Source organism: Solanum lycopersicum, chromosome 9 (genome assembly GCF_036512215.1).
Source record: "Solanum lycopersicum chromosome 9, SLM_r2.1".
Lineage (NCBI taxonomy): Eukaryota > Viridiplantae > Streptophyta > Magnoliopsida > Solanales > Solanaceae > Solanum > Solanum lycopersicum.
In genome coordinates this window covers 3,809,375-3,822,895 of record NC_090808.1, presented here as the reverse complement: position 1 = coordinate 3,822,895, position 13,521 = coordinate 3,809,375, and the positions used below count along the sequence as shown (strand labels likewise).

The following is a 13,521-nucleotide window of genomic DNA, read 5'->3' as shown; positions in this document are numbered from 1 at the left end:
CAGTTATTGATATAGTACTAGTTTTATACTTAGGAAGAATCTCTTCATTTTCCTTCAAGTATAGGTAGGCACCAAAAGATGAATAAAGTAGATGGAGCACATAAACGGTCAACAGAATTACAGAACACGAAAATACATGTTGCATCAGTTAGGTAGAATAATTACAATTCGTGGACATATCTCAGCTGATTGTAATCAAAAGAAGAACTAACAACATGAACGAGAGAAACTTGAGGATGACAGACCTGATGGCCATACCTGCTATACCGTGCAAATGGAAGGGTGATGAAGTGGTTTATAAGGCATGTTACTCCAGAATAAGCTTTAACAATTTAAGAAGTTGAATTAGCCAATAATGGGAAAATTAACCTTAACATCTCATTAGCACCACTCGTAATTGATATTATAAGTCAACGAGTTGCATAAGTGAAGAGATGGAGCATCTTTTCTACCAAAATGAAAAATATAAACACCAAAGGCTACTCACAGTTTGTTGGACTAGATATACAAGTCATACATTCTGAACCATAATTTTTTCTCTGGAGAGTTGATATTTACAAAGTTAATCACCTATATAGCCAAGCTACGGTCTAACATAAAATATTTAACATAAGTTGACTGTTAATACAAACAACACGACATGAAATAATAACATATTGAATTAATAATAATGTGAAGAGTGGGCAATGGATGAAGTTTCCAGTTGGTTTTTAGTAACATAGGCCAATCTTTTGGACAGTGTCAAAGCCATTTACTTTTACAGACTGAAAACACAGATTTGGTGAGGATGTAGGTAGATGGAACATCAATGTACTCCAGAACATCTTTCCTTTTATATACTCATCTCCATATAAAAATTTATCTTCAGTTCATTCATAAGAGAAGTAACTTTGAGCCTCATAGCATGTATTCTCCTGTGAAATTATCTAGAAAGAAAGCAGCTCAGACAAATCTGACCTCTTGTTACAGAGACATTAAGAAATTGAACTACAGAAAAAAGAAGGCCTCACACCTTAACGAGCATAAGTTGCCTGTATATATTCCACAATATCTGCACTTTCAAACATCTGGACTCCAGTATTTGGATCTTCTAAGTATGGGACCTAGAGACAGTCATTATTAAGTTTTCCACGTTTCTTGTGGAAATGTGTGTAACACTTAACAGATATCCAAAAGGTAAGAGTAACATAAAGCAAAGCAAAACCTGGAAATGACCAACTCTCTCATATAATATTTGGCGTTTGGGGCTACCACGAGCACAACTGCACCATTTGGTTTTAGTGCGTTTAGAGCAAATTAAAAGGAGTGAAATGGAACGGACATATCAATTTTATCTTATTTTCTTATTTCAAATGAGTCATGAAAAATAATAGAAGCCTCTTGTTGATCAAACTAGTCCTCTTGGAAACACAATGCAATTAGTGAAGCTCCACACCAGCTACAAATATCATCTATCAAATTTCTTCAAACCTCTCCCCAAAATCAGCTAAGAGGAACTTAAATCTTGAAAACCAGTGACAAAGTATACTTTTGACGAAAAATTAACAATTCAAAAGACAAGTGAACTAAATGCATTCAGATTCTCTTCTGTTTGGGTAAGAGGAGGATCCTCTGTTCAACCCTTCTAATTAATGTCAACAATCATTTGCATGGAACCTACTTAAATCAAATGTATGAACTAATAGAAGACTTCATAGAAAACATATTTAATTGTTGATGGTATTTTTTTTTTGAAATACGTAACTTTAATCGTTGATGGTACTCTCACAGATAACATTCTAATTTATTCAGCTTATCATAGTGCCAACAGCATCCTATATTGCACAGTGAATGGGTTTTGTTCATCATCCATTTCATAGTAACATGTACCTGAGAAGTATGTGGGGTAGTTCTAGTTCTACAAGTACCTCACGTACAACTTTGCAAAATGGAGAAGGCTGAAAGAATGAAACAAGTGCAAGTAAGTAATGTAATAAGATATACTATTCAGCAAAAATTCTTTCAACATAATGATTGAATAAGAAATCTGATAGAATTATTAATTTAGATTCATTTAAACTAAAACTGAAAGCAAAAAACAGAGTCTAACCTCGTATGCCCATAACTCAAGCGGCTTGGGAGGCATTTTAGATGGCTTATAAGAAGACCCCTGGAAAAGTCACAAAAAAGATCATCTATTTGTCCTGTTCTCAATATTAATAGTTTTCTGATAACAGTATCTATATACAGAATCTTAACTTCGAATGAAATTATGTGCATGGGAAGTCTTTTAAATTGAGGATTATGGAGACGAAGTTGTAGCACCAAAACCCATAAACTTATTAGCAGAGAGCGAAAAGCCTATACCTTCCCCATTCGACCAATCATGGCAAAGCCTGCAGTAAGAGTCTGAGATGACAATATCCAATATTCAGTAATTGTACATCTATTAAATGCTATATCTTAGAAATCTAACTCATTGATGACCAATGTTTGTAGCTTACAGTGAAAAGACCAAGGGACAACATAAGTGGGACATTGCCATCACCTGTGCAAGGAAACCAACAGAATCGATGCACTCAGTAAGAAAGAGTTATACCAAAAAGATAGAAAAAGTAGTAGGAGCTCAATGTGTATCAAACCAAAGAATTTATTAAATGGGTCAATCGGAATCAACTGCGATTCATGCAAATCGAAAATCTAAATGTTGCTTTCCTTTTTTTTTATACAATAAAAAAATATATGGACACCAGTATATAGCTTGAAGTGTCAGATGTATGAACAGGCTACAATAGTAACATTAAGAAGTACAATTTAAATAACTTTTCAATAGAAGTTGGTCACTGCAGCATACCATATTTTCCTACCAAGTACTTGATAATCTCATCTGATTCATACATGGAAACTCCAGTGTTTGGATCAACCTGCAGTAGAGTAACAGAAAAATTAGATGCCATAATGTTGTAATAGACCAGATCAATGAATAGAATAGACAACTAGATTAGTTTGAAGAAGCTAAGTTCAGTGTAGTTGCAGCATAGCTAGTCATTTTCGTATTTCAGAGTGAGCAAAATAAAAAAATGCGAGACATCAGTGTCTGACCAAACTACTTAAGCTTGTTTTAAGCAATCTAAGCCATCAAATAATTGTGTTAGTAGAACATAGTTTTCAAGACAACTTTAGTTAATTATTCCGAAGTATCAATCAGAAAAGTTTCTTATATAGTTGGCAGGTGAACTACACCTTGTGCTCTTCAATTACATTCAATAACATAGTGTTGAGGGTTTCTAACGGAAAAAGAAGAATGTAAACAAAGAAATCACTTCAATGAAGATTGTCTTCCTCACAGCTTTGTTTTTGTCAGAACATAATTATTGACAGAATCCTTCTCTTGACTCAGATCACACGTCATCAAGAGAATATAAGAGGAGAACATTTTGATATATAAAATTAAGTGAGTTTTAAGAGAACTTTTAAAAATGATGATGCAGGTTACAAGTCGCCATATTATTTTATTTTAAAGCATGTCAAAGGTTAGTGGTCGTAAGAGCTCGTGACTGTTTATTTTATCTACAGGGAGCAGTAGGAGAGAAGTTATCTAACCATATATGGGAACTGCTGCTTTCCACCCATCTGACCAACCTTGGGCCGGAAATTAGGACCATTTCTTGGGCAAGGATAATAGAGGATGTCAAGATCTAAAATAGCCACTATTTCCCTAACCTGCAAGAAATTGACATCTTTAACAATATGGAAGAAAAGGAAAGGAAAAAGATCACATGAGTAGTTCAATTTGTATAATATTCAAAGAAAAGATGGTCCAGAGCTGATGAACAAAAGTGTCACAAGATTCCTTTTTATTTTTCGGCTAACCAAAGCTGAAAGCATAAATATAATAGTTCTATACATTTTTTAAAAGTAATTCTACAGACTTTAGAGTAATCTTTCACTATCAACCATCTTAACAATTGAAACAGTAGTGGGTTTATCTAAGTAAAAGTTGCTTCGTTTCAATTCCGGTTTTTTTTTTTTGAACTGGAAAATAAAGGTGTCAATTCCAGCTCTAATTCACATAACAGCAGTAGATCAGTTGTATTATGGTGTTCTATTCTTGGTGTTAAGATAGTAGAATAAAGGAGACAGACTCTTTGATAGATTTGATTGGCTCTCTGTAAATTCCTTTTTGCACAGTAGGGTTCTTGGCTTTTTTGTACATACATATGTTACCAAGTTAAAATGAAGAAGAAGAGTAGATTATAACTATGAACCTCAATCAGAATGAGAAAGAAAGAGCAAATGCATCTGCAGTTACCTTCCTACAAAATGGGCAGCTGAAGAAATCCCCACGTGTTCCATGCCAGGCAATGTAAGAGAGGAAACAGGTGAATTACGTCTACAATATCAATATGTCCAAAACTTGGATAGGAAATTCGGAAAAACTTAATGGATAAGAAGCATAAATTTGTAATAAACATATTCCGGCAGTGAATGTAATAGAGGGTATTAAAACACTTCCCCAGCAAAAATACCTTTCAAACTCATATATCTCGATTGGCTTCTCAGGTCGAGGACCTATATTTGAACTCTCCTTCACCTTGAAGCCTATTATAAACATCTCGTGTCAGAAAAGCATCACCCAAGACTTATACTCTAAAGTTCAAACTAAAGGTGGATGAGAATAATAACTACCAGCAATTTCAAGTGCATACTGGTCAGATGGAACCTCATTTTTGGGGACAAACGATGCTGAATACCTGCAGAAGTTACATAAACAATAAGTATCCTATATTTTATCAACATCTGTATTTCAGAAGAATTAATAGAAAGCTCTTTTAGAAAACCCAAAAGAAAGATGTAGATAAGCTTCAACTCATCATTCCCAAGACTGAAATGTTACAACAAGTGGCATTCTGGATTCCATGCAAATCACATCATGAATAGCTATGTACGTCATGTATTGAAGACAACTAGACACTCTAACTTAGATTTTGTACATCTTGAAGTAATCCCTTGCGTTGTCTCGTACAACTAATTAGAAGTTGAACTTTAGATCATTGCACTGTACACGTGCTTCTTCATTTGTCACAATTACTTTTACCATATAAAGCATATTCCATTCTTCTTCTCAATCAAGCTACTAAAATACCCTACCAGCTGCATCACTATGAATTGACTCATTACTAGTGTACAAAAACAGAACCTTCTCTGGTTATCTATTTACTTTTGGTTTTCATCTTCTGCAAATAATTTTGAAATGACATCCCATGTATTGCCCTCAATAAGTACAGAAAAAGGGACCAACTAATAACAACATATTCAGTGAACAGATAAAGGGACCAAATGTCAAATTAGTATTAACTCTAAAAATAATAAGCTTGTCGCTGAAAATTCCACCAGGCATCCTACACTCATGCTATGAACTACAAATACCTCTAGTCAGGCCATATCTAAGTCTTGATTAACTGATGTGTTTTATTAAGTTTGTTAAGATAAAAGGTTTCACCATTACAATGAAAGGTCACATATTAATGAGATCCTGGGATCCTTAACCTATCACTGATTGTTCCGCACAAAAAATATAACAAGGTAGAAGACTGTTTATCTGCCCATGTCACATTACTTCCTAAGTCGCCCAAATACTCCTGCTCAATTAACTTTCCTCACAGAACAATCCATCTTGTACACTATGATTACAAGAATTGTTCCATCAGTTTTCATGTTCGTGAGTTTTTTTGGGGGGGCATAAAACGGGCATCTCACCCTTTACTGTTCTCATGCCAACGATATATTTATTGCGGACCATAATAAGTTATAACATACCAAAATCTACAGTGCTCAATACAGATACCTGGCTTCTCTATTTCAGCAAATTGGTTTTACGCATGGATGGACATGTTACTCTTGGAGAAAACTTAAAAAGAAAAGGAGTATTTTATTTCAGTTCCAGGCTGCCTGATGTTACGTATAACTGAAAAGAAGAACTCACAAAATATCATTCAGAAAACTTTATTTAAAAATGTCCATCACAAAAGCTGATTATTATCTTTCTTTACTAAGTTGTGTCCTCTTATATTAGTAAGAAGATTTTGTATACTGGACATGCTTCTTCTTCATAATGGAAGTCAAATCATGGGGTTATTAGAAGAAGTTAATGCTTGGCTGAAGAACAAATAACTGAAAAGAGAGACTCATATTCTCACCCTAAAGTTATAGAGGGCATTCTTTTGTAGCAGCTAGTCAGTTGGAGTTTAGTTGCCCAAAGTACACAAGTTTTTGCAAGAAACTGGCATCACTAAACAAAATATTATATTAAAGCTTGCCTGTATTGGTTTACCAGTTATTCTTGGGCAAGTTCTCATCCATTAAGACCCACTAGGACTAAGTTCACCATCCCCTTGCCCTAACACTGGTCAACCATTGGTCACTAACAGAGTCCTTAGATTTATAAGTCGAGTCACATAACTTAAAATAACTACTTCCGTTTCAAAAAGAGTGACCTGGTTTGACTTGGCACAAAGTTTTAGAAAATAAAGAAGACTTTTGAATCTTGTGGTCCTAAATTAAAAAAATTAAAGTTATGTCAAATGTACTAAATTGCCCTTCAATCTTGTGGCTTTAAATATGCCACGTGGCAAGCTGAAAGTAAAATGTTACCAAAAAGGAAAGATACCATTCTTTTTTAAACAGACTAAAAAGGAAAGGATGTCATTCTTTTTTAAACGGAGGAATTATAATACTAAATGCAAAACCACAACTTCGTATCAAATCAAAACTAGTCCTTTGCAACTACTTGGCTCCTGATGTTTTGTTATTCAGACTTGAACTAAATTAAAAGCATCCAGAAGAATATGTTAAGATTGCTTATAATTCTCAATAAAACAAGAGTAATAACCTTAATAACCATGGTGTCTAGCTAGCTTGTGCATCTTAACTAATTCCACAGAGCACCTACAATTATTGTTACCTTCCACTAGCACAAGTACCGGATAAATCTATCCACTGATGAAAAATGAGTCTATGAACTCATTGATTTTGATGTCAAATTCTGGACAAAATTAAGGACAATATGATGAAGAAGGAGAAGAAGGAAGAATGTATTGAGCTTGTGAATGATCTGAACTTTCTAACTATTACAATGGAGCTTTATATATAGCATCCAAAATCAATGACTCAACTAACTATTAGCTAACTAACAACTCTAACTAATAATTGGAAATGCACTGTACACTGTATAACTAACTATCAATCAATCTGTTATAATGCTAATAAACTAGTGCATGCTGTTAGCTGTTACTAACTAACAATATTAACAAACTAACCAACTAGTGAGTGCTGTAAGTATTGATTAACAATGTTAACAGAGATCTTTAGTATGTAAATTTTAACATTCCCCCTCAAGCTGAAGGGTGCAAAATGTTGAGCACACCAAGCTTGCCCAAAAGATATGAATGCTGAGTTCGACTTAAGCCCTTTGTTAGCAAGTCTGCTAGTTGTTGCTGTGTATGAACATGAACTGTGCTAATAACCTTGGCTTTGATTTTGTCTCTAATAAAGTGGCAGTCAATTTCAATGTGTTTTGTCCTCTCATGAAAAACTGGATTTGCTGCAAGTTGTATGGCAGATTTACTATCACTAAATACAAGAATTGACATATGAATTGTCACACCTAGATCAGTAAATAACCCCAACAGCCAAGTAACTTCAGACACAGCTGATGCCATGCTTCTACATTCAGCCTCAGCTGAACTTCTGGAGACAGTCTGCTGTTTCTTTGATTTCCAGGAAACAAGTGATTCTCCAAACTTAACCACATATCCTGTGATAGATCTCCTAGTATTAGGACAGGCAGCCCAATCAGAATCACACCAACATGATAACTCATTTGCAGGTTTAGATTGTAGCCATATGCCTTGGCCAACTGTTCCTTTAAGATATTTGATTACTCTCATTGCTGCATCCCAATGTGACCTCTTGGGAGCTTGCATAAATTGGCTCAAAACTTGTACTGCATAGCTGATATCAGGCCTGGTAATGGTAGCATACAACAACTTTCCTACCATCCTTTGATATGCAGTGACATCTTGTAGTATAACATCTTCAGTGTAGCCATTGGCCTGATCATATTCTACTGATGTTAATCTGAGATTTGATTCAATGGGAGTTGTGGAAGGTTTTGCACCTGTTAGACCTGCCTCAGATATGAGCTCCAGTACATACTTTCTTTGATTCAAAATCACTCCCTCTGCTGATCTTAACACTTCAATACCAAGAAAAAATCTGAGTTCACCAAGGTCTTTCATCTTGAACTGTTTGTGTAGATTCTCCTTTGCTTCATTAATCATTTTTGTATTGCTTCCAGTTATCAGCAAATCATCAACATAAACAAGAATAACTACAATGTCTGCATCTATCTTTAAGGTGAATAATGAATAATCATATCCACTTTGAGAAAAACCAGCTGCTACTAAGGCATTAGACAACTTCAAGTTCCACTGTCTAGATGCCTGTTTAAGGCCATAAAGAGACTTAAGCAACTTGCACACTTTGTTTTCTCCTGGTTTTCTAAACCCTTCAGGCATCTCCATGTAGACTTCTTCTTCTAGATCACCTTGAAGAAAGGCATTATAAACATCCATCTGATACATAGGCCATCCTTTTGAGACAGCTAAGGCAATCACACATCTAACAGTCACCATTTTTGCAACTGGTGAAAAAGTATCATGATAGTCTAATCCTTCCTGTTGACTATATCCCTTAGCTACCAATCTAGCTTTGAACCTTTCAACTTGACCATCTGCTTTGTATTTTATTTTGTAAATCCACTTAGAGCCCACAGTGTGCATTCCTTTAGGTAAATCATCTATTGACCATGTATTATTCTCTTCCAAAGCCTGTATTTCCTGTTGCATAGCCTGAATCCATCTATCATCTTTGGCTGCTTGATGGAAAAATTTTGGTTCAATGTACTTAGAGAATTTGCTTACAAATGCTTTGTAACCAGATGTAGCTTTGTCATAGCTAAGAGAATTGGCTATTGGATGCCTAGTGCTGCTTTGTTTTCCCTTTGTGTAATCCTTCATCCAAACTGGTTCCTTTATCCTTCTTGAAGTTCTTCTAATATTTGTAGTAGGCCTTTCAACAGCTTCAGTATCAATAGTATTTTCAGCATTATCATCATAAAGAGCTTCTGAGTCTGCATTATCATTAGTATTTCCAGCAGCATTATCATCATGAGTTTCTGTGTCTTTGGCAGGCTCAACATCACAATCTGTTAAAGCATTATCAATGATATCTAATGGAGAACCACATACACCTGTTGATGCTTCTGCACATGCTTCCTTTGTACAGAAAGGAAATACATTCTCATGAAATACCACATCTCTGCTCACAAACAACCTTTTGGACTTTATATCCAACAACATATAACCCTTTTGTAGCTCTGAATATCCTAGAAGTATAGTAGGAATAGCTCTTTCTGCAAATTTGTCACCCTTAGGCATCACTGTGGTATAGCATAAACACCCTATCACCTTTAGATGATCAAGTGTTGGAGTTTTGGAGTAAAGAAGTTCATAAGGACTTTTGTTTGATATACTTGAAGAAGGTAATCTATTCATCAAATATACAGCAGCCTTTACACAATATCCCCAATATCTGATAGGCATCTTTGACTGAAATCTGATGGCTCTAGCTATGTTAAGAATCTGTCTATGCTTCCTTTCCACTACACCATTTTGTTGAGGTGTGTATGAACAACTACTTTGATGAAGTATTCCTAGTTCATGGAACAATTTTATACATTGAGAGTTAAAGAATTCAGTACCATTATCTGATCTCACAACTTTAACATGTGCACCAAATTGAGTCTTGATCATAGAGAGGAACATCTTTATGGCTACAACAGTTTCAGACTTCAATTGCAACAAGTAAATCCAAACAAATCTACTGTAATCATCAACTACAGTTAGAAAGTAATGCTTCTTGTCCAAAGTAGAAATGTTATATGGTCCCTATAAATCCATATGAACTAAATCAAAACTAGCAGATGCTCTAGAGTTACTACTAGGAAATGCTTGTCTTGTTTGTTTAGCTAATGGACAAACAGGACAACTAGTAACCACATCATCTTTATTGCTGGAAATCAATTTTAGATGTTTCATGATTATGTGGGAAGGGTGTCCAAGTCTTTGATGCCAAAGTTGAGTATCTTGATTTGATGTACCTGCTGCCACCATCACATGTTGCTTATGTTTGTCTATTTTATTCAATGTTGAGCCACTCTTGAACATGTATAAACCTCCCTGCTCTTTACCAATCCCCTTCACCTTGCCATTGAAGAGGTCCTGGAAAACACAGAAGTCAGGATAAAATGATACAAAACAAGATAGTTCCCTTGTCATTTTGGACACTGATAACAGATTGTATTTGAAATCTGGTACATATAATACATTTTTCACAACCTCATCTTCAAATATAGTTGATTCACCAATATGATTCACATCTACTCTATCCCCTGTGGGTAAATGTACCTGACTCTTCTGTAATTTATTCAACTCATAGCTTTTGAATAATGACTGCTTATGTGCTGTAATATGATGAGTGGCGCCAGAATCTACAATCCAGTCTTGTGTGAAAGAATTTGCCATTAAGCAAGTTGTAATACCTGTCATGTTAACTCTCTTTGGCTCTTCTTTGTTCAGCATCTCCAAGATTTACTTATATTCCTTTTCTGTGAACACTTGTGCTCTTGCTAAACATGTGTCATTTCCTGCACTACTTCCAGCACCTTGACTAGTTGAAGCTAATTGTGACTGATCATAGGCAGTGTTGAAGTCACCTGCCACATTATTGGCTCTATGTGGACTTCTATAACTAGCATTAGAACCATCACTGTTGTTCTTATATCCAGCACTTCCATAGCCAGTATTAGAATCATCATAACCACCATTCTTATTGCTATATCCTGGCTTCTTCTTAAACTTCCAATCACTTGGATATCCAATTAGTTTGTAGCAGTTATCTCTGGTATGTCCAGAAAAATGACAGTAATCACGTTTCTTACTCTTAAAACCTTCCTTCCCTTGAGTAAAAACTTCCTTTCCATGAGCTCTTCTTACATTCATCACCATTGAATTTGGTTTATCAACAGCAGCAGCTGTGCATGTTGAATGTTGAATTTCATCCTCTATGATCATAGCATATGCTTGGTTGAGAGAAGGTGTAATACCTTTAAGCAATATCTGTCTACGAGGTTGATCATAAGATTCATTTAATCCACTTAAAAACTGAATTAGCCTCAATTCACCAAGGTGATCTACATACTCCTTAGACTGTGGACAAGAACAACTAGGATGTGGTGTCACAGCATCATACTCACTCCATAGGGTCTTGAGTTTAGAAAAATAACAAGACACAGAATCTGTACCTTGTGTAAGTGTAGTTATCTCCTTGTGCAATTGATAAATTCTCATTCGATTCACCTTGTCAAACCTCTCCTTGAGATCTGCCCAAACAGAGAATGCAGTTGTGGCATAAACTATGCCACTAAGAAGCTCCTCACTTACAGTGTTCGTCAACCATGACAGGACTATGGCATTACATGTTTCCCATTGTTCATGAAGCTCATCTTTGTACAATGCTTTAGTGCAAGCTCCAGTCACGAAACCATACTTCCTTTTGCCTAAGAGTGCAATCCTCATGGATCTGCTCCAAACTCCATAGTTCTCTGAGCCAGTCAATTTGATGGGAATCAATACAGCTCCTGATGAATCTGATTGTCCAATATACAGAGGATCACTTTGATCAATTCTTAACACAGCCATTATCGAGCTAATCAATCAACAACTGGTTTAACAAACTTAGATGATATCTAAATTCACCTAGAGGAAGAAACAACAGATTCACAACAGCTTCTCAAAAGCTTTACAACAGCTTCACAGTCAATCGATTAAAACAAAAATTTTCTGAAGGAGTAGATCTAAACTCTTCCCACAGAATCTTAACCACAAGTTCAAAGAACTAACGGAGATCTAAACTCCACTCGATCCAGCACTTCCCGCTCTGATACCATGATGAAAAATGAGTCTATGAACTCATTGATTTTGATGTCAAATTCTGGACAAAATTAAGGACAATATGATGAAGAAGGAGAAGAAGGAAGAATGTATTGAGCTTGTGAATGATCTGAACTTTCTAAATATTACAATGGAGCTTTATATATAGCATCCAAAATCAATGACTCAACTAACTATTAGCTAACTAACAACTCTAACTAATAATTGGAAATGCACGGTACACTGTATAACTAACTATCAATCAATCTGTTATAATGCTAACAAACTAGTGCATGCTGTTAGCTGTTACTAACTAACAATATTAACAAACTAACCAACTAGTGAGTGCTGTAAGTATTGATTAACAATGTTAACAGAGATCTTTAGTATGTAAATTTTAACATCCACATCCTTGGATAGATGGGAAGGTATTACGTAATGGTTTTTCCTCTGCTGAGATTGAATCTAAGACGTCCTAGTTCCCAACCTACTTGACCATTAGGCCTCACCCTGAGTGCACAACTCATTCCATTTCTAGAAACACTTCAAATTTTCCAATTCACAAATACAACACAATTAGGAATCCAATGCTATATAATTAGTCCAACAAAATCAATCAATCACTAGAGCAGCTAATCTCAATCCCAAATTAGTTCGGGCCAGCTAGTAGAATCTTCTGTATCCATTCATATTCAGATAATTCATCATAATTAGACTACTTTACAAATACATAATAAAATTTTATCTAAATTGAGGTTATTAAACATGAAATTAAACTGAATGAAGTAACATACCCAGAAACAAGAGCACCAGTACCAAGGCGAAAAACCAAAGCAAGAGAAGCACCCAATATGTCCAAAATCTTATCACCTCTCGGTGTAAATGGCTTAGGTTTCGGCGGTTTGAAGTTCGGCGGCGGCGAAAATGAAGAATTAGGTTCCGCTTGAGTGCTCACAGAAGTGGAACCATTGGAACTGTCTGAAGATTGCGCCATTGACTTAACAAACAAAACTCTGTTGTTTCTAGAGAGTTTGTGAGAAGAAACTGGTCGGAAAATTGGCGCCGGTGAAACGTTGAGAACTCCGGTCATGGTTTCCCGGCGAAGTTTTGCAGTGGTCTCTGTTTGGTGTGGCGGAAAATGGAACAGGTAATTAATTCCGTTAAGTGGTTTATATTTATTTTTAGGGATTTTATTTTTATCCCTCAACTATTGATAAATTAATTTACTAATCCATATAATTTTGTAACTAAAACATATTGAACCTTCAATTATAAAAATGATGATAGTTAATATATGAAATTAGTAAAAAAGTAATAACTTTATTAATTGAACAATTCATATTGAATAACATTAGTATAAAAGTGACATTACCCCTCAATAATTAAAAATATTATAGAAGTTGATAATTTATCGCAAGTAGAAAAAATTAAAAGTATATTACTTTAATAATTTATAAATATATATTTAGTCATATGTTAAAATTAATAA

The 13,521-nt window shown here is 35.1% G+C and overlaps 1 protein-coding gene across 4 annotated transcripts; it reads right to left on the bottom strand.

The window, feature by feature from the left end:
- Positions 1–489: 489 nt before the first annotated feature.
- On the bottom strand, positions 490–13,198 carry LOC101255233 (uncharacterized). Of its 4 annotated transcripts, none has more exons than XM_004246469.5 (13): positions 12,827–13,198; positions 4,669–4,733; positions 4,509–4,581; positions 4,292–4,310; positions 3,583–3,702; positions 2,834–2,903; positions 2,484–2,527; positions 2,347–2,388; positions 2,090–2,149; positions 1,870–1,937; positions 1,205–1,262; positions 1,013–1,103; positions 490–926 (listed from the first exon to the last, which is right to left on the bottom strand). In XM_004246469.5, exons 1-12 carry the CDS (start codon positions 13,120–13,122, stop codon positions 1,014–1,016), a joined length of 1,005 nt encoding a protein of 334 aa, XP_004246517.1. In that variant the 5' UTR covers positions 13,123–13,198; the 3' UTR covers positions 490–926; position 1,013. The 4 variants fall into 4 exon arrangements, 2 of the variants coding, with proteins under 2 accessions (XP_004246517.1, XP_010325904.1); XM_010327602.4 differs by having other exon boundaries at positions 490–914; XR_011211741.1 differs by lacking the exons at positions 490–926; positions 1,013–1,103; positions 1,205–1,262; ... (6 more) ...; positions 4,292–4,310; positions 12,827–13,198 and adding exons at positions 10,202–10,322; positions 10,643–11,948.
- Positions 13,199–13,521: the final 323 nt, after the last annotated feature.

Bases quoted from the DNA above. Each gene is read 5' to 3' on its own strand.
- LOC101255233 (XM_004246469.5), bottom strand. From the start codon at position 13,122: ATGACCGGAGTTCTCAACGTTTCACCGGCGCCAATTTTCCGACCAGTT. The intron at 4,582-4,668 runs GTAGTTATTATT...TGTTTATAATAG, and splicing joins GTATGCACTTGAAATTGCTG to GCTTCAAGGTGAAGGAGAGT. The intron at 2,904-3,582 runs GTTAGATAACTT...ACTCTACTGCAG, and splicing joins AGCAGCAGTTCCCATATATG to GTTGATCCAAACACTGGAGT.